General features: G+C 38.6%; 1 protein-coding gene across 4 annotated transcripts in view; it reads left to right on the forward strand.

The window, feature by feature from the left end:
* IGF2BP2 (insulin like growth factor 2 mRNA binding protein 2) overlaps positions 1-25,284 on the forward strand; it is a 155,994-nt gene that overhangs the window by 106,654 nt on the left and 24,056 nt on the right. For all 4 annotated transcript variants that reach the window (XM_077754430.1, XM_077754432.1, XM_077754431.1 and 1 more), the window contains exons 2-8: positions 4,337-4,385; positions 5,639-5,690; positions 9,706-9,769; positions 12,457-12,729; positions 14,539-14,673; positions 24,353-24,475; positions 24,821-24,956. In XM_077754430.1, coding sequence (XP_077610556.1) covers positions 4,337-4,385; positions 5,639-5,690; positions 9,706-9,769; positions 12,457-12,729; positions 14,539-14,673; positions 24,353-24,475; positions 24,821-24,956 — 832 coding nt within the window. The remainder of the gene's footprint in view (positions 1-4,336; positions 4,386-5,638; positions 5,691-9,705; positions 9,770-12,456; positions 12,730-14,538; positions 14,674-24,352; positions 24,476-24,820; positions 24,957-25,284) is intronic.

Genomic DNA, 25,284 nt, shown 5'->3' on the forward strand with positions numbered 1-25,284 from the left:
CACCCCCCCCCCCCCCCAAAAAAAAAAACAGAAGGAGGCATAGCATCCAGGTGGCGCTGTGGAAGTTAGCAGAACTCACAGGTCCTGCTCACCTCTGATCCTGAAAGATAATCGTTCAGGATAATCTTCCCAGTTACCTGAGGATCAGTTTAATTGAGAACTAAAAGTTCTCTATTCTTTTTCTTCCTTTCCATCCAGATCTAAGATTCAAGATGCCACACACTAGCTTTTTTAGGGTTTATTTCTCCTGGAATCCTGATTAATGAACATTCCAGTTCCTGAGCTGATTGCCCAGTGTGTATTCTTGACGTGAAACACTACAGGGAAACGTTACTGTTTTAGACCCAGTTAGTTAAGATTTGGGGTAACCTGAACCAGGCAGAGTTTGATGGCTTATACATTAGGAACAGAGTTTGCTAAATAAATTAATTCTGTTAAATATGGTATCAAGAATACCTAACCTAGTTATGGAAAAACTGAGGTGTTTGGTTTTTGTTCTCTTTTTTTTAATTTAGTAAGTTCTAGAATACTTTTCAAAAATAAATCTTGTGTATTCATTAAAACAGTCTTAGTAGGGGTTTTAACTGTTTGTTGTTGTTTTTTTATAGTTTATTTTTGAGACAGAGAGAGACAGAGCATGAGTGGGGGAGGGGCAGAGAGAGAGGAAGACACAGAATCTGAAACAGGCTCCAGGCTCTGTCAGCACAGAGCCTGATGCGGGGCTCGAACCCATGAACCATGAGATCTGACCTGAGCTGAAGTCGGATGCTCAACCGACTGAGCCACCCAGGCGCCCCTCAACTGTTAATTTTTAATCCAAGTAAGGCATGACTACATTCTCATTTTTTAAAACAGCAAACAACAGAAGTAGCTAAAATTAAAAGTTTATGTCCTTTAAACTATCTTTCACCAACTGCTTGTACCTACCTTTTTTTATGCATTTACAAGTACACACAGTTAATAGCATGTGGTCTGTTTTGTGCACTTGAAAAACAGGATCTGCCTGGGACACCTGAGTGGCTCAGCCAGTTAACTGTCCAACTTCAGCTCACATCATGATCTCATGGATTCATGAGTTTGAGCCCCACATCAGGCTCTCTGCTTTTGGCACAGAAATTGTTTCACATCCTCTGTCCCTTCTCTCCCTTCCCCTCCCCTGCTTACACTTTCTCTCAAAAACAAACATTAAAAAATTATTAATTTAAAAAAACCAGGATCGGGGCACCTGGGTGGCTTAGTCGGTTAAGCGACTTTCGCTTAGGTCATGATCTCACGGTTCGNATTAAAAATAAATAAACATAAAAAAAACCCAGGATCTTCCTAATCTATAATTAGCTCTCTTCTTATAACAGCATGCCTTGGAAGGTTCCCTATATGTCGACCTCATTTTTTTTTTAATGTAATCTCTACACCCAACATGGGGCTTGCACTCATGATCCCGAGATGAAGACTTGGATGCTTTCCTAACCGAGCCAGCCAGGCACCGCTACTTCATTCTTTTTAAAAGGTATATAATGTTCCATCTCATGACTGTCCCATGATTCATTTATTCATTTCCCTGTTGGTGCCTATTTAGATTGTTTGCCATCTTTCTCATCATAAACAGTGCTATAGTACTTTTTTCAAATCTTTGTGTTCATGAATGAGTTTCTTCCAGTAAGACTTACACCAGTAAATTCTTGGTTAGTATTTAGAGCTGATGTTTATATGTGGAGATAAAAATATTTTTCTTTAGAAATATTCAATTTCTTAAAGATATTGGCAAGTGACATAGTGGATAAAGGACTAGTATCCAAAATCTATGAAGAACTCACCAAACTCCACACTTGAAAAACAAACAATCCAGTGAAGAAATGGGCAGAAGAAATGAATAGACACTTTTCCAAAGAAAACATCCAGATGGCCAACAGACACATGAGATGATGCTCAACATCCCTCATCATCAGAGAAATACAAATCAAAGCCACACTGAGATACCACTTCATACCAGTCACAGTGGCTAAAATGAGCAAATCAGGAAACTATAGATGCTGGCGAGGATGTGGAGCAACGGGAACCCTCTTGCGCTGTTGATGGGAATGCAAACTGGTGCAGCCCCTCTGAAAACAGTGTGGAGGTTCCTCAGGAAACTAACAATAGAACTCCCGTATGACCCAGCAATAGCACTGCTAGGAATTTACCCAAGGGATACAGAAGTGCCGATGCATAGGAGCACATGTACCCCAATGTTCATAGCAGCACTCTCAGCAGTAGCCAAAACATGCAAATAGCCTAAGTGTCCATCAACTGACAAATGGATCAAGAAGATATGGTTTATCTATACAATGGAATATTACATGGCAGTGAGAAAGAATGAAATCATGCCATTTGCAGCAATGTGAATGGAACTGGAGGGTATTTTACTAGGTGAAATAAGTCAGAAAAAGACAGATATCGTATGTTTTCACTCATATGTGGATCTTGAGAAACTTAACAGAAGACCATGGGGGAAGGGAAGAGGAGTTAAGGAGAGGGAGGAAGGCAGACCCTAGAGACTCTTAAATACAGAGAACAAACTGAAGGTTGATGAGGGGTGGGGGAGAGGGGAAAATGGGTGATGAGCATTGAGGAGGGCACTTGTTGGGATGAGCACTGGGTGTTGTGTGTAAGCCAATTTGACAATAAATTGTATCTTAAAAAGAAACACTCAATTTCTTGCAAATTCTGATGTCTTTTCTATAAATAGACTTGTGACAGCTTATGTGGAGCATTGCATGGAGCCAATACATGGGATGGTGTCAGCAATTTTATTATGGACTATTGCCAAAGGCAGTGTCAGGAAAGAGACTTCATAGCATAGAGGTAGAAATTAGTTCTTGGTTCTTTTCCCTCCTTCCTATCTTGATACAAAATTAGAGGTTCTCTATATACTGGCTTGCTCTAGTAAAGCATGAATGCATTCTCATTTTTTTTAAATTTGAAGTACTGTATAGGATCTAGAACATAGAGGTGCCCACCTCCTTGCATTCGGTAAAAACAGTGAGAAAACTAGAGCCCCTGATTTACTTGTTTGTTTTCATGTTTCTTCTGTGTACCTCTCTTCTCTTTCCTCTCTGCATGAATTGTTAACATTTCTTTCTGGGGCTATTGCCCAGATTAAAGCCATAGAAAAACTTTTGGCTGTATGTCACCCCTATTTGGTACCTCTGACACCATAAAGAAAGAAAAAGTAATGGCAGGTATACTTTTGCCATTACATCCCTTCTCTGGCAACCCCTCAAAATGGAACTTAGGGGAATTGAATGTCAAGTTCTTCCATTAAAATGACCTTTCTAATATTTAAATGCTGATTTGTGTTTTCTTTCCAGGATCTGACATATTCATAAAGATAGAAAGTTCTTACCCTCCTATTTCTATTCTTTTTTCCTATGTAATTTTAATGTTTACATAAAAACGAAACAATCTAAATCACTTAGTTATCAGACCAGCAGGATGTCCCAGAAAAACAGAAAAATCCTCTGACTAAAAAGGAGATAGAAGGCCCAAAGGGGACGGATTGAATGCATTTTGGTACCTCCAGATAGTATAAAATAGAATGAGGACACTGTCTGCCAACGTGGGAAGATCTCCAGGATTGTACTGTTAAGGTGAAAAAAACATGCAGAGAGTTCGTAGAATATGCAACTATTTCTGTAAGAGGGGGGAGATATAAGAATTTATATTTGTATTTGCTATTATCGCATAAAGAAACTGAAGAATACACGAGCCATAAGTAAAAGTATTTATTTCTGGCGAAGGAAAGGGATGAATGGGAGTAAAACTTTTTCTAGCACACCTTTTTATAGTGTTCTAATTTTTAAATTATTACCGTATTACTTATTCAAAGATAAAAATAATTTTTGAAAGGAAGTTTTGCATTATTAGGTAAGGGGTGAACTAAATCTAATTTCATTTAAGCCCACTATTTATATGACTTCACCTGTCATGTTTGAGCCATGTCACCTGCAAATAGTTGCAGGACCATCTATTTTGGGGAGGAAGGTAATAAATTCTATAATTAGAATCTGTATGGTAATTTAAGTTCTGACTACTTTGGCAAGAAACTGAAAAGGCACATCTGTATTTAAACTGTTTCTTTTAGCGTGTTCAATCTTGTTGGGTTTATTCTTTCCTTTTTTTCCCCAAAGTAATTGAAAACCTTAAAACATGATGCTCATGAGTCACAGCTGGAATCTCTTGCTGATGCCTCAGTAAACACAGAAAGTGAACTCAAACTATGATCTTGAGACTGTTTTTATTATTTGCTGAAGTCTGTGTCCTAGAGAAAGTGTTACAGCCTGAGCTTTTATTTTTACAGGAGCAGGAAAATTCAGATCCGAAACATCCCTCCTCACCTGCAGTGGGAGGTAAGCCAGTGTCACCCGTGTATACGGTCTTCCTGCCCTCTGTCCTCACTTCCTTTTTCATAGATCAGCCAAACCTCTCTCCCTCTGAGAGTTCTCTGAGGAATTAGAGGTCTTCAGACCTCTCACACAGGCTCCTGGGTGCACTCTCTTCCTTTTTTTCAGTACCCTAATGTACGCAATCTGTTACAACTTTAGGGCTGTGTTTGTCTCTTTCCTTGTGCAAGATGTGTGCTTTGAGCCCTCCTGTTCTGTCTTCTCAAGCACCAAGCACTGACAAACTATGAAACAAAACGTTTACCTGGTTTGTGATTTTTATCTCATGATTTTGTAAAAGGTTTTTTACCTTTCCAAATTATGATTTTGGAAAAAAAATTAAAATCCATAGAAGCCCAATAAAAATAGAAAACCGGTTGTCAGTTTGAATAGGTTTTATGTTGTTTGTGAATGAGTTGCTGTGAACAGTAGTGAAGATATAGTTTCAGAGTTGTAAAATTTCTTATGATTGCTCCCTTAAAATTTAAGAAGACAGAATGTGAGGAGTGGCCTTATTGCATTGTTTAAAAACAAACTACCCCAACGTTTATTTCAAACCCAAACAAAATCAAAACAGCCTTAAAGGAGATAGAATGCTTTGTGTAATGTTTTTATTACTTAAAAAATTCTCTATTATGAAAATTTTCAAAAAATATGTATGTATATATCCCACTGCTTCATAATAAAATAAGGAGATCTCTAGAGAAAAACAGAAGGAAGAATGGTTAAAACTTTCAACAAGGACAAGTGAGCCTTGTCCTTTATTCTGCTTGTCATTTCAAAAGCAGTGTGTTCCAACCATCATGATGGTTGTGATTATTAACAGGAAGACTGGAGGCGCCTGGGTGGCTCAGTAGGTTAAGCGCCCAACTTCGGCTCAGATCATGATCTCGCATTTCGTGGGTTCGAGCCCTGCATTGGGCTCTGTGCTGACAGCTAGCTCAGAGCCTGGAGCCTGCTTCAGATTCTGTATCTCCCTNTTCTGCTGTGTCACCTCAGTGGACAGATTTCTTGAGAGCTAATAACCAAGTGCAAGTCCCATATATTTAGTCATTTTTAACTGTTCTTGATGGAAGACCTGAAGTATCAATTTACTTAGATTATTTCTGTAACTGTCCCTGTTTTGTTTTAGTCCATTTGCTGGGAGATACCACTATCCCATTTTTGTGTGTGAGTACAATCTTATCTTCCTGTTCTGACATGGGATCTTTTTTTTTCAGGTGCTGGATGGACTTTTGGCTCAGTATGGGACAGTGGAGAATGTAGAACAAGGTATTAAGTGAGGAAATTCGCCTATTGATTTTTGAGAGGGATTGTTACAGGCTGGGTGAACTCCAAAGATAAATAGTAAATTCAGATTCCTTTGAAACAAGCTTTCTCTGTTCGTGAGAGATATTCATATCTTTTTATCCATATCTCTCTATAGTTTTTCAAGGAATGTGATTTACATTTTTGTTTGGGCTTTTCTTAGATATGTATATATTCTGTTAATGTTTTCTCAAGCACTAGACAAACACAGTCAGGCTGGGGTAAGCTGAATTCACTGGGAAGTAATTGAATTTATGCTGTCACAATTTTCCTTATCCTGGCTAAGAACAACTGATCACTAATGTCTTAGACTGTTTCTCAAGTAATAGGACTTCTACGCCAGACTCTCCCCAGTGCTTATGAAAATGCACATTCCTGGGGTTTACCATAAACCTACAAAGTAAGAATCTTTGGGGCAAGAGCTGATGAATCTGTATTTTTTTTTAGAAAGAATTCTTTTTTTTTTTTCTTATATATATATTTTTATTTCTAGGAGATAGAGAGACAGCGTGAGCAGGGGAGGGTCAGAGAGAGAGGGAGATGCAGAATCTGAAACAGGCTCCAGGCTCTGAGCTGGCAGTCAGCACAGAGCCCGACGCGGGGCTCGAACCCATGAACCGCGAGATCATGACCTAAGCGAAAGTCGGACGCTTAACCGACTAAGCCACCCAGGCGCCCCTGATGAATCTGTATTTTAAACAAGCACCCCCAACTGATTTTTGAGAGCCACAGGCTTAGGACATCAGTGTTGGACATCCACAGAAAATACTCTTCTTTCTGCTGCTCTCATTTTTATCATCTGAAACATGAAATGTTATGATTTTAAAAAGAAAAAAGTTTTTCTTTTAAAAGCTATCTTTTTAAAGAGACTGAAAGCTCATGGAGCTCCTTAAGAGCCCCCCGAAAAGTCGATTCCAAGCCCCTGATGTGGCAGACAGTAACATGTAATAAAGATTTTTTTTCCTTTGACCTAAAAAGCAGAATGTGAATGCAGTTATTTACTGACTGTGAAGCCCTTGAAACCCTTGAAAAAGCCACTTGCCTTCTGAGTCAGTTTCCACAGGTATAAAGGGGGAGAATACATTTTACCCCTTCTGTATCACTGAGTATTTGTGGCACCCAAAGAGAACATGTATAAAAATTTGTAGGCAATGGAGTCCTGTATAATCTCAAGGAATTGTTAAGATTCAGTTGGGAATAATCACAGAGAATCCATTGTCTGATATGCAATGTGTTCTATCTACCAGTATAATTAAAGTAATCATTTTAAAGTAGTAATTATTCAGATGTTCTCCACTCCATGAATATTAAAAATATTATTACTCAGTTTCATGCTGCTGACTGCACATGCTCAAAGGTGAAGGGAAAGAGCTCAGAAAGAAGACATGATTTACAAGGATTCTATTTCTCACTTCTTGTTATTTCCCTCAACATGGAGAAGACATTCTTATAAGGATTGGATACAGTAGGCAAGATGGCCTCACAGACATGAGCCTGTAAAAGTTCCTGGCTACGAGCATGGTATAAATTCAGGACACTGCCATGCAAGGAGGAATACTGCAGGTCCCTGGGGCAATGGTAGCTCCTAGTGCACCTGAGCCCTGGAGACCATCCAGTTTCCAGCTGCCTCACAACTCCAGGAAAGAAGTATTGGGCTTTTGTTTTGTTTTGTTTTGTTTCGTAGGTGATTCCTGATTCAGCAGGAAAACATTTTCAGTAGAGTTTTAAGAAACTTTTTAGAGCTTTTATGTCCAGCGAAATAAATTAGTCGAATGGAGCTCAGTTCTTTCCAGAATCACAGAACTATCTGATTTCCTGATGACACATGTCTTTGAATAACAGAAAATGACTAAGAAGTGAGAGCAAAATCTGAGAATCCTAGTGGATAGATTTATTCAGGAGGTTCAAAGCCATCCCTATCTCCCTTTCTCCCTTTTTGGGAGTGGACAGTGTCACCTGGAGCACTAGAAAAAAACAAATAGGAACCCTCTGGTACATTCTGTGTGTCAGCACTGAGAGAGGATGGTTGTGGGCTACTCATCCCCTGTTTGCGCTTTGAGAACTTCTCTGGGTAAGTGTGAATTAGAGGCAGCAAGAACACTCCCGGGCAGAGCCGGGCTGGGCTCAGCATTTATGACGTGTAAATCTCAGTGTCAGCTCTTTCCTAAAGACTGTGCATCCCTTCCCTGTGAAGGCTGCAGCTACTTTGAAGTTACTGGATAAAAAATATTTTTAGCTGTGGTCTTTAACCTCTTTGAGAGTCTTACAGAAATTATAAACCAGAAAATTTCCTATATTCATCCACACATTTGAATCGTTGGTTGTGGTGGAGGTGGGGGAGGAGGTGGTGGTAGTGGTAGTGGTGGTGGTGTGAGGTTATAGAATTCCTGAAAGTTCCATCGTGGATCCAAATTAGGAATCCCTATACTACAAGGTTTTATTATTACTTTGGAAAGCAACTTTATCATGGTTTTTTTGAATTATCTGCACGATTAACTTAATGTGGTTAACTCCAAGTCTCTCAAAAGCTTAAATATTTTTTTTATTTTTTAAAGTGTTTTATTTATTTTTGAGAGAGAGAGAGAGAGGGACAGAGTGTGAGCAGGGAAGGAGCAGGGAGAGAGGGAGACACAGAATTTGAAATAGGCTCCAGGCTCTGAGCTGTCAGCATAGAGCCAGATGCAGGGCTTGAACTTGTAAACCGCAAGATCATGACCTGAGCCACAGCTAGACACTTAACTAATTGAGCCACCCAGGCACCCCACAGCTTAGATGTTTTTTAAAGGGAGGATCTGATTTAGTTATAGCTACTTGTTTTGGGAAAAACAGTATTTTTGGATAAAGTTTACTGGCTTGGACTGAGAAAGTTTTATCTTGACTTCTGAATTTATTTTTAACTTCTGATTTTGGAAGAAGAGGCAATTATGAACCAAGATAAGCCAGCTCACAAGAGTTTAGTATTAGCCACTTAGAGTTTGTGTTCTCTCCTTTAGCCAAATGACTTGTAATTGTCAGTTTTCTTTATTTATTATACACAGTTACTAGGTTCAGCTCACAGAGTCATGGAGCTCAGTCAAAGGGAAACAAAAATAATAATTCTACTTTAGGAATAAATTAAGGATTAAAATATTTTATGTGTATATCCAGCTATTTAAAAGTAAATGCAAACATAACAAACTTCTACCTTGATGGTGGTACCATAAATTGATATAAACTTCTAGGCAAGTAGTCTGAAAATTGCACTAAGAAGCATTATATTCCATTACCCAGTTACTTTTCTTCATGATTTAGCCTAAAAAAGTAATTCAGGGGTGCCTGGGTGGCTCAGTTGGTTAAGCGTCTGACTTTGGCTCAGGACATGATCTCATGGTTCATGGGTTCGAGCCCCGCATCGGGCTCTTTGCTGACAGCCAGCTCAGAGCCTGGAGCCTGTTTCGGTTTCTGTATCTCCCTCTCTCTCTGACCCTCCCCTACTCACGTGCTCGCTCTCTCAATCTCTCTCAGAAATAAATAAAACATTTAAAAAAAAATAAAGTAAAAAAGTAATTCAGAGAACACAAATCAAATGTGTTCGCGGTAAAGCTGATTTTTAGCAGTAGGACTTAGAATAGCAAATATTGGGAATAACCCACTTGTCAACAATTGAGGAATGGTTTGTCAAAAATCATGGCACAATTACTAAAATTTTATGTAGACATTAGAAACGGAAAATACATAATGAGCATATACATATGCACATGTAATGGTATTTATAAGTGAAAATAACAGCTTTCAGTTGTATATACAGTTGATTACAGATGTGTGTATACAATTGATTACTATTTATGAATGCACATGAATAAAGATAGAGATTCAAATAATTAAGGAGTTAGGGTGAGGAGATTTTTGTGCATTCTTCTCTAAAGTTAGTCTGTTTACATTGAGCCAGAGGGTGACAGCTTTTTTTCCTGTGACAGTATAGTTTTTGCTTCTTTTCTAGTCAACACAGACACAGAAACTGCTGTTGTCAACGTCACATATGCAACAAGAGAAGAATCAAAAATGTAAGTGGATTTGGGCTTCTTTCGTTTTAAGTTTTGGAGGGTTGTCTTTGAATTCCAAAAAGATGCTACCTTTGACATGCCAGAGGAGCCTTGGGGCATCTGTGCATGCCTTTGACGTGTCAGAGCTTAGGGCATTTGTAGTAGGATGTCTGTTTGTTGGTTGTACAGAGACTTTATCTTGAAAAATGTTGAACCTCAGCGTCAAAACCGAGGTGGGACCTGTGTCTTGACATGTGGTCATGAATAGAGGCACCAGCTTGTGACACTGTGTCCCTTGTCTCTGCCAACCACAGGGCTTTTACCTGGAGCTTCTTCCATGCACTATGAGGAAGAAGCACAAACCTGTTTCTGTCCACACTTGGTGAAGAGATCATAAGACACCCATTTTTCCTCTGTGTGACATTTAAAAGAGGGCCCATCTCCATGACATCAGCAGCAGGGAGAATTGTCTGGGAGTGGTTATTCAAAGATTACCTGGCCTGGGTTCTCTTTCCTAATTTCCACTTATTTCCTAGTCCCCATGCATGACTACCTTGTTTCAGTGATGGTTAATTTTGAGGTTGGGGATTAATGGACATGGGATTGAGTTTTTAAAACAGCAACTACAACAAAACAAATTCCTTTTTGTAGGAGGTCCTTAAGGTGAAATGCTTGTCAGGTCATTGTAACCACAATTATGGTCACACATGTTGCATGCATACAGCATAACCTTGGTTCTATACCCCAGAATTATAGTGTTATTTATTTATTTTTCTTTATCAGTAATTACTTTTTTTCTTAAATCGTTTATTGTCAAGTTGGATTGCATATAACACCCAGTGCTTATCCCCACAAGTGTCCTCCTCCATGCCCATCACCCCCTTCCCCTCCGCCCCTCCTCAGCCCTCAGTTTGTTCTCAGTATTCAAAAGTCTCTCATGGTTTGCCTCCCTCCCTCTCCCAACTATTTTTTCCCTTCTTCTCCCCCATGGTCCTCTGTTAAGTTCCTCCTAATCCTCCTATACATGCAAACATATGGTATCGATCCTTCTCTGCCTGACTTATTTCTCTCAGCATAACACCCTCAAGTTCCATCCATGTTGCTACACATGCCCAGGTTTCATTCTTTCTCATTGCCATGTAGTATTCCATTGTATAGATAAACCACATCTTCTTGATCCATTTGTCAGTTGATGGACACTTAGGCTCTTTCCATGATTTAGCTATTGTTGAGAGTGCTGCTGTGAACATTGGGGTCCATGTGCCCCTATGCATCAGCACTCCTGTATCCCTTGGGTAAATTCCTTAGCAGTGCTGTTGCTGAGTCATAGGAGAGTTCTATTGTTAATTTTTTGAGGAACCTCCACACTGTTTTCCAGAGGGGCTGCACCAGTTTACATTCCCACCAACAGTGTAGGAGGGTGCCCGTTTCTCCACATCCTTGCCAGTATCTATAGTCTCCTGATTTGTTTAGTTTTATGTATTTTTCAAGGTTTCAGCATACATGAAGACATATTTAACCCATCCTCATACCACTAGTCTTTAAAAAGTTGATTTTGCATTGAAAAAGGCAATAGATGATTTGCTGTTGACTTTAGCCACACACATTAAACAAGATATATGCCAGCAACTCACCTTTAGAGTTTGTTTCCAGCTACCACTTAGGTAGGACCTTCATATGTAATATTTATTGCTTTTACTGAATTCAGAAGTGCTGCTTTGTAATAAATTCACAAACCCTAAATATTTATATAGTAGAATAGTGATATTGTTGTCACATGTTGCAAGAAAGCTTGTGAAAAAATTGTTCCACTTCCTATATAAATAGCTTTAAAAATGCCATAGTGGGATATTGTGTATTCTCTATCAAATCGATAAATAATTTTAAATAAATATTTTTGAGGACTCAAGAAACAAATGCTGTCTTAACTGCTATGGATAGTAAGTGTTGAAGCCTTTACAGAAGCACAGTGAGGGGTACTTAATGATGTTAGAATTCTGCATTCTCTCTGACCCAGCAATTCCACTAGGAATTTGTCCTGTGTGCAGCTATAGTTGCAAAAATGTCCATGACAACACTGCATATAATGATGAAAGATTGGATATATGTATTTATCTAACAATAGGGAATGAATTGCAGAAAGTATGATAAATCAATAGAGTGTTAAGCAGCCAGTAACAATTAAATTGCAGGACATTTAATGACTTGGAAAACATTTAGAGTATGAACTCTTTTTTAAAGATTAGAAAATAGTATATGTAATATTAATCCATGTATATAAATGATAATTATATTTTTAAAAAGATACAAAATGGGCTAGGATTTTTTTTTTCTGATCGGTACTTAACCATTTCTGAATTTTCAGTAATGAATATGTTTTATGATCAAGCTGAGAAAAAGTTGTAATTTTATACCAATATTTACAAAGAGTTTTTGATGAGCAGGATACAGCCTCAGGCCATGAAAAAAAAGCAGAATGCATAGTCGTGTATCAAGTCTGACCAGGCCTATATTTTGTGATTATTTAGTTGTTAACCATAAGCTCTGAGGGAGCAAAGCTGGCACCTTGCTAACCGGGCTACCCTCAGGGAGCAATGCTGTTCACATAGGCAACTAGGAAAGCAGACTGAACGACCCCATCCATTGGCCTAAGGGTCGTCTTTGACTTGAGGGTCTAACAAAGCTCACTTACCACTGCTGCATTTCAGAGCCATCGAGAAGCTAAGCGGGCATCAGTTTGAGAACTACTCCTTCAAGATTTCCTACATCCCGGATGAAGAGGTGAGCTCCCCTTCGCCCCCACAGCGAGCCCAGCGTGGGGACCACTCTTCCCGGGAGCAAGGCCACGCCCCTGGGGGCTCTTCTCAGGCCAGACAGATTGATTTCCCGCTGCGGATCCTGGTCCCCACCCAGTTTGTTGGTGCCATCATCGGAAAGGAGGGCTTGACCATAAAGAACATCACTAAGCAGACCCAGTCCCGGTACGTGCCTCCGGGGCTTCCTTTGCTTCCTTCTGACAGGCCCCCTGAGTGCTGGTGGGCCCCAGTCCTCCTAGGTGGCTATCATGCATCAGCAGTGGGGGCTGTCTGTGTGGGATGGTGGCTTTTCAGAACTACTAACAGACTAACAAAGCTGGGGACTTCATTGTACTTTCACACCAGTAACCTAAAGGTCATGCCCCAAATTACTAAAGGTTCTAGCAGGTACTATTGACCTCACAGCCAAGAATTGTTCTCATAAGCTTACTAGTGCTTGTTACTGCATCACTTTCTAAAACAGCAGAGGTATGGGGCTGAACTTTGTGGCATCCCAGAAACCACTTCTTAGTTCTTACCTCCTCTCTTGAGTTGGAGCCCTGGGTGGTAGTCATTCTTTGAGACCACTTAGGTGGTCCCATAAATGGCTACATAAAAGAAGTGAGTGAGTCTGCTGTATCGAGAAGAAATGAAGTACATTAGCCTCTGTTAAGTCATCTAAGGAGACGGAACTGGTAGTAGGAGTTTAGTGGATTATTGGTTTTTGTATATTCTTAAGAACACAGCCTGATGTAACAAAGTGCAGGATGCAAAGACCCATGTTCAAGATTTACCACTGAGTATAATCTTGGGGAAAAAATTAACTTCTCTGGGCATTAATGTCTTGTTCTGTAAGCCAGGATTATTGTTAGAATTAGGACAGTCAGGCAGATTGAATGAAATGATTGCTATGAAAGCATTTAAATTGCAAAACACCAAGTTACTGGCAAACATGAGTTACTTACATGCCTAGTGCATTTAACTCATGTCATCCATTGAGTATCTTGTAGCCTGAAAGAGAAAAAACAGTTTTCTTCAAAGTGTCTGAGTTACTGCCAACTAATGGACACTTATAGATATGAGTCCCAAAGTTCATGATCATAGTAATGAAATGATGACCTAGTAGAAAAGGGAAGTACTGTCTGCTGTTCCATTTATTTTAAAATCAGCCCTTTCCTCCCCTGCAAGTTTGCTTCACTGCAAAAGTAATTTTTAGTTATATGTCTTTTTGCTCCAAAAATTTCTTAAAGTGGCTTTAAAAATGCAACAAGTTTAAGTAGAAGAGAAGTTAGTTCTCAAAGTATGTGTCCATTTTTTACAAGTAGGTCAAAGACTTGGATCTGGGCTTTCTAACAGCCAAAATAAGAAGGGATACAATCAATTATGTGATTTTCAGAGTCAACAAAAACAAGTAGGGCCACAACAACCCTAAGAAGTCTGATAAAGTCATCAAGCTTTTGAGCCATTAGTTTTAAGAGCCTGGAAGAAGGCAGGCTGCCAGGGGCAAGGAAACCAAAAACTTAGGCAGAGAGAGGGCATGCCTCTGTTTTTAATCCACACTCAGATATATAAAGCTTGCTTGAATTTGGTGTTTGGATTTGGATTATCATATGGCTTTTAAAAGCTACAGTCAGTTCAGAGAGTAGCACCATGCCAGCATGCAACGTTACCCCACTCCCTGTACCCTTCGCTTCTATCATCATTTGAAAGACTACACAAAATACTTCATTTACCAAGTTGGCTCGATGCCTTTGTCCCACAGCACTCCTGCAAGGAATATTTCCTTTTAAATAGAGCTGCAAAGAATTCAAGTTTGGCACAAGACCTCCTCCACTGCTTGCCACCTTCTTGAAAACTGGCGTTAGTTGCAAACGTGCTAATGACACTTCATTGTCTGTGTCTTTTTGCTGTATATTGGCCAGTGCAACACTTTCTCAACACTAAGATCCTGTCCCAGATGACATTGTGTTATGGCTTCTGATTCTTTCCCTACAGGGTAGACATCCATAGAAAGGAGAACTCTGGGGCTGCAGAGAAGCCTGTCACCATCCATGCCACCCCCGAGGGAACCTCTGAAGCCTGCCGCATGATTCTTGAAATCATGCAGAAAGAGGCTGATGAGACCAAATTGTAAGTTTGCATGCAATGCTCAGATCACTTAACAGAAAATAAGAGTAAGCTCTCATTCATTTAGCACAAGAAATTTTTTAAAAGCTGCAATTCTGTTATTTAGTAAAGGGAGCAGGAGACAGATGATTTTTAAGAAATTTGTTCCCAAGGAGGATACAATAGGAAATAGGTGTTTTATGTTCATAACATGGCTGTTTCTCCACTTACATGTTTCTTTTGGTGACCTGCATGCTCCCATCACTCATTACTAATAGTTATCGGTAGAAACATTTAGATCTATGCTAATGCTGTGCAGTGATGGAAATATTGAATATCTGCACTGTTCAATATGAAAGCCATTAGCCACATGTTGCTATTGAGTGCTTGAAACGTGGCCAGTGCAATGGAAGAGCCAAATATTTTATTTTAATTCATTCAAATTAAATAGTCACATTTATGGCTAATGGCTATCATACTGGACTGTGCAGGTATGTATGGAATGTACATTGTCATCAAAACCATCAGTTACTGTTCTGGAAAACATTTTTACCACCATGTTGAACTGTTTTAAATTTTTCTTAAGTAATAGAAACTGGTATCCAAGTAGCTACTTTACTCTTCTTCCATCTCCTTCCTTCCTTTTCTTTTTTTACAAAATAGTTCTTAGGATTCTTGAGTGCTACACCAATCTGAATGGCAAGTATGGTTCTTACTAAACCCATTGACTTTGTATTATAAACGAATTAATGATAATGGAATAGACAGTATAATTTTTAAAAAGTTCTGTCATTTTGGCAAATATTCACTTATGGGTAGTTTTACAGAGAAACAGTGAGGGATGAATCAAATACAAATTTAGCAAATACAGTAATCTCAAAAGTGTTTTAAAACTAAGAAGATGGAAGTAGTCCTTAAAAGGAAAACATTGCAGGGCGCCTGGGTGGCTCAGTCGGTTAAGTGTCCGACTTCAGCTCAGGTCATGATCTCACAGTTGGTGGGTTCGAGCCTGGCATCAGGCTCTGTGCTGACAGCTAGCTCAGAGCCTGGAGCCTGCTTCGGATTCTGTGTCTCCCTCTCTGTCTGACCCTCCCCTGCTCACGCTGTCTCTCTCTCTCTCTCTCTCTCTCTTTCTCTCTCTCTCTCTCAGAAATAAATTTTAAAAAAACATTAAAAAAATGTTTTAAAAAAAGAAAACATTGCAAATCTCTCCTCAGATTTCATAGGGGCTCTAACTTATGGATTTATTACTTACAAATTATTTACTCTGTTTGGGGTTTTGGAAACCCCCCCCAAATGCCATGGCTTAATTTGAATAAACCCCTCACTCGACTACGATATTGAAAACTTTATAAATAACACCCTTTTTGGTCCCTCAACCTCCATACAAGCAACTTAGAATATTCTAATTAATCAAAAAGACTGATTTATAAACTAGATTTTTAAGGTTTCATGTAGAGCCAACATAGAGTTGGAACATCTTTGAAATTCATGTTTTGAGTGCCACACTGTGCTAAGCACTATGCCAGGAGATGAGGCTATACCCATAAGCAAGACCAGTTCATGCTTTCATGGAGCTTATGATCCAGTGGGAGGGACATTCACTACACGGATAGTTACAGGTAATTAAGCACAGCCACAAGAAATGTGAGGGCAAAAGGTGGTCACATGTATCGAGACCCTAATCAGGGTTTTCAGAGAACAGGAAGAGATTTTCGGAGGTTCAGAGAAGACCTCCCTGGGTAAGGACATTTAAGCTGAGCTCTGAGGGGGATGAGCAGGAGGTTCAGGATATAGAAGAGGGATCGTAACTTTTCTTTTTATTCATTTATTGAATATTTGTTGAGCACCTACTGTGTGCCAGCACTGGTATATATGCCACTGAACAAAGCTAGCAAAAACTCTGCCCTCTGAATACATTCTGGTGGAGTTTCTTCGAGTATCTGTTTATAATAGCAATGTATCTGGTATATGCCTTTGGTCCTAACTAGCAGAAAACATAACAAGTGGCTTTAGGATTAAGAAACTATATTATTATGTCACATAATGAGAAGTCCTAAGATGGGTGGCTCCAAGGTCAGTTGAATCATGGACTCAGAGACCCACAGCCTTTCTTTCTGCTTTGGCTTCTTCAGGGGTATCTGATGTTCCCATGGTGATGACAGGATGGCTGTAGCAATTTCAGACCTTGTGTCCCCACAAAAAAATAATCAAAAGTCGAAAGAGAAGGCATCTTTGCTCCTTCTTTTTTGAACACTTTTTTTGGTTCAAAACACATAACATAAAATTTGTCATCTAAACCTTTTTTTAATTGAGGTATAAATTAATAGATAATGCTGTATTTCAGGTGTACAACATAAGTATTGGGTATTTGATTATATTGTGAGATGATCACCATAGTATGTCTAGTTAGCATCCGTCACCATACATAGTTACAGTTTTTTTCTTGTGATGAGAACTTCTAAGATTTGCTCTATTAGGAACTTTTAAATATTCAGTACAGTATTATCATCTAGAATCACCTTGCTGTATACACTATCCCATGACTTAATTATTTTATAACTGGAAGTTTGTAACTTCTGACTCCCTTCACCCATTTTGCCCACCTCTTATCCCCCTCCTCTGGCAACCACTCATCTGTTCTCTGTACGTATGAGCTTGTGTTAGATTCCATACGTAAATGAGAGTATGCAGTATTTGTCTTTCTCTAATGTATTTCACTTAACCATTCTTAAGTGTACAGTTCAGTAATATTTTATATATTCACATTATTGTGAAACAGATCTCCAGAACTTTTCCATCTCGTAAAACTGAAATTCTGTACCCATTGAACAACTCCCCTTTTGCCTCTCCCTCTATCTGGTAACTACCATTTTACTTTCTGTTTTTATGAATTTCACTACTTTAGAGACCGCACATAACTGGAATCATGCAGTATTTGTCTTTTTTGTGACTGGCTTATTTCACTTAGCACAATGCCTTCAAGATTCATCCGTATTGTAGCATGTGGCAGGATTTTCCTCCTTTTTAAGGCTCAAAAATATTCCATTGTATGCATTTACCACATTTTATTTATTCATCCATGGATAGACATTTGGATTACTTTCACCTTCTGGCTATTGTGAATAATGCTATTATGAACATGAGTGCAAATATCTCCTTAAAATCCTACCTTCAGTTCTTTTGGGTATATACCCAGAAGTAAGATTTGCTGGGTCATATAGTAGATCTGTTTTTAATTTTTTGAGGAACCTCTATACTGTTTTCCATAGCAATTAACATCATTTTACAATATTACTAACAGTGCACAAGGGATCCAGTTTCTCCATATCTTCACCAGCACTTGTTATTTTCTGTTATTTGGATGGTAGCCAAATTAATGGGTGTGACATAATATTTTCACAGGATCTCTGGTTTTTATTTGCATTTCTCTGATGACTGGTGAGATTGAGCATCTTTTTCATATGCTTATTGGCCATTTGTATGCATTTTTAAAGAATGTCTGTTCAAGTCTTTTGCCCATTTTTTTTTTAATATTTTCATTTATTTTTTTATTTCTAGGAGAGAGAGAGACAGCGTGAGCAGGGGAGGGTCAGAGAGAGAGGGAGACACAGACTCTGAAACAGGCTCCAGGCTCTGAGCTGGCAGTCAGCACAGAGCCCGACGCGGGGCTCGAACCCACAAACCGCGAGATCATGACCTAAGCGAAAGTCGGACGCCCAACCGACTAAGCCACCCAGGCGCCCCTCTTTTGCCCATTTTTAAAATGAGTCATTTGAGGGGTTCCTGGGTGGCTCAGTCAGTTAAGCATCCAACTCTTGGTTTTGGTCAGGTCATCATCTCATAGTTTCATGAGTTTGAGCCCTGCATAGGGCTTCTTGCTGACAGTGCAGAGCCTATTTGGGATTCTGTCTCCCTGTTTCCCCACCACCCTCCATCACATGCTATCTCAGTCTCTCTCAAAATAAACAAATACAGGGGCGCCTGGGTGGCTTAGTCGGTTAAGCGTCCGACTTTNAAATAAAACATTTAAAAAAATAAATAAATACATTTAAAAAATTTATAAAAAATAAAATGGGTCATTTGATTCTTTTGTTGTTGAGTTGTAGGAATTCTTAATATATTCTGGATATTAATCCCTTATCAGATATGTGATTTGCAGATACTTACTTCTTTTCCCTAGGTTGCCTTTTCACTCTGTTGATTATGTCCTTTGATGTTGAATTTGTCTATTTTGATGTTTGTTGCCTGTACTTTTGTGGTCTCATATCTAAGAAACCATTGCTAAATCTAATCTAATCATGAAGCTTTCTCCTATGTTTTCTTCTAGGAATATTATAGTTTTACATTTACATTTATTCCACTTTGGATTAATTTTTGTATATGGAGTAAGATAAAGGTATAGCTTCATTTTTTTTCATGTAGATATCCAGTTTTCCCAGCACCATTTGTTGAAGATTGTCCTTTTTCCAATTGTGTTAACTTGGCACCCTTGTGGAAGATCATTTGATCATATATGCAAGGGTTTATTTCTGGGGTCTGTTTGATTTATTTGATTTATCTGTCTGTCTAATTTGAGAAAGAGAGAAAGAAAGTACTCAAGGGATAGGGGCAGAGAGAAAGAGCATCTCAAGCAGGCTCCACACTCATTGCAGAGCCCAACATGGCTCGATCCCGCAACCCTGGAATCATGACCCAAGCCAAAATCAAGAGTTGGATACTCAACTTACTGAGCCATGCAGGCACTCCTATTTGCCTGTCTTGATGCCACTACCATGCTCTTTTAATTACTGTAGACTTGTAATATGTTTTGAAATCAGGAAGTATGAGTTCTCCAGCTTTGTTCTTCTTTTTCAAAATTGTCTTAACTCTTCAGGGTCCCTTGAAATTCCAAATGAATTCTAATATTTCTACAAAAAAATGCCATTGGGATTTTGGTAGGGATTGCATTGAAACTGTAAATCACTTTGGGTAGTATGGACATTTGAACAGTATTAAAGCTTCAAATTCACAAACATAGGATGTCTTTACATTTATTTTTGTCATCTTTAACTTCTTTCACCAGTGTTATATAGTTTTCAGTATATAATTACCTCCCTACTTAGGTTTATTCCTGAGTATTTTATTTTTATGATACTATTGTAAATGAAATTATTTTATTAATTTTCTTTTCAGGTTGTTCATTGTTAGTGTATAGAAACAATGTTGATTCTTGTGTATTGATTTTATACCCCACAACTTTGCTGAATGAGTTTATCCTAACAGCTTTTGTTTTGTTTTTTGGAATCTTCAGTTTTCTTCATATAAGATCATGTTTTCTGCAGACAGAGATAATTTACTTTTTCCTTTTCAATTTGTATACCTTTTATTTCTTTTTCTTACCTAATTGCTCTAGCTAGCACTTCTAATACTGAGTTGAATAGAAGTGGTGAAAGTGGGTATTCTTCTCTGATTCCTGATTTTAGAGGAAAAAGCTTGCAGCCTTTCAGTATTGAATATGATATTTACTGTGGGCTTTTCACAAATGGCCTTTCCTTGAATTCCTAGATTTTTAAGTGTTTTTATCATGAAAGGGTGTTAATTTTTTCAAATGCTTTTTCTGCATCAGTTGAGATGATCATGTGGGTTTTGACCTTCATTGTATTAATATGGTGTATCACATTGATTTTTATACATTGAATCACCCTTGCTTTCCAGAAATATATCCTACTTGGTCATAATGAATCATCCTTTTATAGTGTAATGCTTTTGGATTCTGTTTGCTTGTATTTTGTTAAGGACTTTTGTGTCAACATTCATCAGGGATATTGACCTGTAGTTTTCTTTTCTTGAAATATCTTTGTCTAGCTTTGGTATTAGAGTAAGGCTGGCCTCATAAGATGAGTTTGGAAATGTTTCCTCTTCTTCAGATTTTTGGAAGAGTTGAAGAAGGATTGGTATTAATTCTTCTTTTTAAAAAAAGTTTTTTAATGTTTATTTTTTGAGAGGCAGAGCGCAAGTGGGGGAGGAGGAGAGAGAGAGAGGGAGACACAGAATCCAAAGCAGGCCCGAGGCTCTGAGCACAGAACCCAACGTGGAGCTCAAATCCCCCAAAACTGCAAGATCATAAGCCAAGCCGAGGTCAGAAGCCTAACTGACTGAACTACCCAGGTGCTCCTGTTGGGAGGTTTTTAATTACTGATTCAGCCTCCTTATTTATTATTGATCTGTTCAGATTTCCTGTGCAAGGTTCAGTTTTAGTAGTTTGTGTATTTCTGGGAATTTATCCATTTCTTCTAGATTATCTATTTTGTTTATGTACAACTATAAATAGTATTCTCTTGTAATGATTTTTATGTCTGTGACATGAGTTACACTGTCCCCCCTTTCATTTCTGATTTTAGACATTTAAGTGTTCTTTCCTTAGTTAATCTAGATAATGTTTGTCAATTTTGTTGATCTTTTCAGAATAGTCTTTAGTTGGTTTCCCCCCTTTTTTTTTCTTGTCCTTACCTTTGCTCTAATCTTTATCATTTTCATTCTTGTATTAGCTATGGGTTTAGTTTATTCTTTTTCTAATTCCTGGAAGTTGTTGATTTGAGATCTTTAATTGTTTTGTTTTTTTTAATCCATTCAGCCAATCTGTGTCCTTAGATTGGGAAGTTTAATTCTTTTACATTTACATTTAATTCTTTTACATTTTATATTGCTAACCAGAAAGACTTACTATTGCCCTTTTGTTTTTTATAAGTCTCTGTAGCTTTATTGTCCTTCATTTTCTCTTTTATGGCTTTCTTTTGTGTGCTTTTCTTTGCTCTTTGCTTTTCAGGTTTTTTTAGTGATATACTTTCAGTCCTTTCTATGGGGGACCACATTTTCTATGTGGTTACCATTGCAATTACATAAAACATCTTAAAGTTAGAGCATTCTATTTTAAACTGATAGCAGCAGCTAAACTTGAATAATATTCAAAAACTCTGCTCTTTTATAGCTCTACCTCCCACTTTGTTATTGATGTCACATATTACTCTTTATGTATTTTATACCCATTAACAGATTTATCTTTTTCAAAGTGTTTTTGTCATTTAAATTCTATGCATCAAAATTATTATAGTACAGGGGCGCCTGGGTGGCTCAGTCGGTTAAGCATCCGACTTAGGCTCAGGTCATGATCTCACAGTTCGTGGGTTCAGGCCACATGTCAGGCTCTGTGCTGACAGCTCAGAACCTGGAGCTTGTTTCGGATTCTGTGTCTCCCTCTCTCTCTGACCCTTCCCCTGCTCATGCTGTCTCTCTCTCTCTCTCTCTAAAAAATAAATAAAACATTAAAAAATTTTTTAGTTATTATAGTACAGTTTATTATATTTGTGTCTTTACTTTTACTAGAGAACTTTATATTTTCATATGGCTTTGTGTTGCTGTCCACTGTCCTTTCATTTCCATTAAAGGACTCCTTTTAGCATTTCTTGTAGAGCAAGTCTAATAATAATGAACTCCCTTAGCTTTTGTTTGTATGGGAAAGTCTTCATTTCTCCTTTGTTTTTAAATGACAGTTTTGCCAGATACAGTATTCTTGATGATGCATTTTTCATTAAGCATTTTGACTATATCATCCCACTCTTCTCTGGCTTGCAAAGTTTCTGCTGAGAAATCTGCTAATAATCTTATGGAAACTCCTTTGTATGTGACTAATCACTTTTCTCTTGCTGCTTTCAAGATTCTGTCTTTGTCTTTAACTTTGGACAGTTGGATTATAATGTGTCTCAATGTGGTTCTCTTGGGTTTTGTCCCAGTTAAAGTTCTTTGAGCTTCTTGAATCTATGTGTCCATTTCTTTCCTGAGATTTGGGAATTTTTCTGCCATCTTCAGATGAGCTCTCTGCCCTCTTTCTTCCTTCTCAGATTTACATGAGTATATTAGTCCATTTGATCATGGCCCATAAGTCCCTTAGCCTTTCTTTGTGATTTCTGGGGGCTTTTTTCATTCTATTTTTCCTTTTTCTCCCTTAACTTACTGATTTCAAATGACCAATCTTTTTTTTTAATGTTTTATTTATTTCTGAGAGAGAGAGACAGCGTGAGCAGGGGAGGGTCCGAGAGAGAGAGAGGGACACAGAATCCAAAGCAGGCTCCAGGCTCTGAGCTAGCTGTCAGCACAGAGCCTGACACGGGGCTCGAACCCATGAATCATGAGATCATGACCTGAGCCAAAGTCGGACTCTTAACCGACTGAGCCACCAGGCGCCCCTCAGATGACCAATCTTCAAGTTTGATCAGTCTCTTCTGCCTGTCAAATCTGCTATTAAACCTCTTTAATGAGTTTTTATTTAATTTGGTTATTATATTTTTAGTTCTATTGTTTTTTATAGTTTTTACCTTTGTTGATATTCTCATTTTATTCATGCATAGTTTTCCTGATTTTATTTAGTTGTCTATCTGTGTTCTCTTTTAGCTTATTGAATGTCTTTCTGACAGTTACTGTAAATTATTTTTCAGGCAGTTCATGGATCTGCATTTCTTTAGGGTTTTCTGGAGTTATATTTTGATCCTTTGATTAGGCCTTGTTTCCCTGTTTCTTTGGATGTCCTTTAATTTTTAAAAAAAAATTTTTTTTTTTTAATTTTTTAATGTTTATTTATTTTTGAGAGACAGAGCGTGAGCACGGGAGGGGCAGAGAGAGAGGGAGACACAGAATTTGAAGGAGGCTCCAGGCTCTTAGCTGTCAGTACAGAGCCCAACGCAGGGCTCGAACTCACAAACTGTGAGATCCACAGTTGAGCCACAGTTGGCTGCTTAACCGACTGAGCCACCTAGGCACCCCTAGATGTCCTTTAATTTTTTGCTGGGATTTGACCATTTGAAAAAACAACCATCTCTCAGTCAGGTTTCGTTCAGGGGAAGACCTTCACTTATCAGCCCTGCTGATGGTCTTAAGGCTTCTCAAATCTTTTCTGATCTCTTTCTCCCCCTGGCTTCTGATGCAGTTATATAGCACTACAGCTCTAACATACGGCTCACCTCTGTTTTCGGTGCCTTCCAAAACTCTGGCACCAGTTGCCTAAGTGCTCCAAGTCAGGCAAGACAGAAACCAATTCCTTGGGCGGCTCCCACATAAGCCAGAATGTTGGATATATGGTCTAGTCTTTTGTTTCCATCCCATGGAAGGATTCCTGGTATGGGATATTTCCTCTCATTTGCTCCTAGCTATGCTACTCAGAGGAAGGAGTACATATAGGCACATCAAACAATGCAAATTTTCCTAGTCCTTTTGCTGGAATCCTTTCTTGACTTTACAATGGCCAGGATCCTATAGCCTCTCAGCTGATCTCTAGAATTTTCACTGAGGTATTCTAGTCTCTCTGTTGTTGTTAACTTGGTGTCTCTGAGGGGTTAGGAGAACCTGTGGCTCCCTACTCTGCCATCTGGCTGGTGTTCTCCCTTGTCTTTTTTAAGAGCAAGGAAAACCTTCCTAAAGTTCTGCAACAGACTTCTCCTTGTACCTCCTTGGCCAGATTTGTCTCATGGCACCCACTTCCAATTGATCTCAACAAGGGAATATAATTACTGTGATTTGGTTTGTGTTAATCAGAATTCATGTACCCTGGCCACTTGATACCTGAACAAAATGGCTTCCATTTGTAAAGGGAACAAAAGTGGTTAAATAGTTATTAGGAGACAACCAGTGTGCCCACTTTAAGTGTTAAATTGTTGTTTGTCTCTTTTAGAGCCGAAGAGATTCCTCTGAAGATCTTGGCCCACAATGGCTTAGTTGGAAGACTTATTGGAAAAGAAGGCAGAAATTTGAAGAAAATTGAACATGAGACAGGGACCAAGATAACAATCTCATCGTAAGCCACCCATTCAGATTAATTGTGCCCAAAATGAAGAACTTGAGCATTTTGATATGCCCAACTCCTTCATCTGCTTTTCCTTAAAATGAGAGTATAATTACAAGTGATGTAATTATATCCAGCACCATCAAAACAAATACGTTAATAGTTACAGGCAGACATTTTCTACTATGGATATGAGCTAAGTCACCTCTAAAATGTGCAAGTATTTGATACCACAGTGTGTGGTGAGGGAATCCAGCTTTCTCCCTACATCCTCCACCAAGACTTGTTTGTGATCCTTCTGGGATTTTTATCTTTCCTTTTGAAAAAAGGAAATCTCTCTTTTTTCCCGGTGGCCAGCTTGCAGGACTTGAGCATATACAACCCCGAAAGAACCATCACTGTGAAGGGCACAGTTGAGGCCTGTGCCAGTGCAGAGGTAGAGATTATGAAGAAGCTCCGTGAGGCCTTTGAGAACGATATGCTGGCTGTTAATGTAAGTGCCTAATGTTTTCTTCTCTCCTGGTTTTCACATGTGTTTTCAGGCAGGACACAAACATCTCTAAGAATAGTTGCCACTCAGCCGGTGAGGAAGTGCCTTAGAATAGATCTACAGAGTTATTCATGCCTTCTTGGGGCAAGAGCATTAAAACTAGCAGGAAACCAACTAGTAAATTATGATAAATGCACTGGACAAAATAGTGTGAAGCTATTAAAATCATAACTTTGAGTATGATGAATTGTCTATGATATAATACTAATTAAGAAAGAGCATATAGAAGTTTATTTAACTAGGATTACAGTTATATAGAATAGTATGGAGC

The sequence above is a fragment of the Crocuta crocuta genome, unplaced genomic scaffold (assembly GCF_008692635.1).
Source record: "Crocuta crocuta isolate KB4526 unplaced genomic scaffold, BGI_CrCroc_1.0 scaffold70, whole genome shotgun sequence".
In the NCBI taxonomy this organism is placed as follows: Eukaryota; Metazoa; Chordata; class Mammalia; order Carnivora; family Hyaenidae; genus Crocuta; species Crocuta crocuta.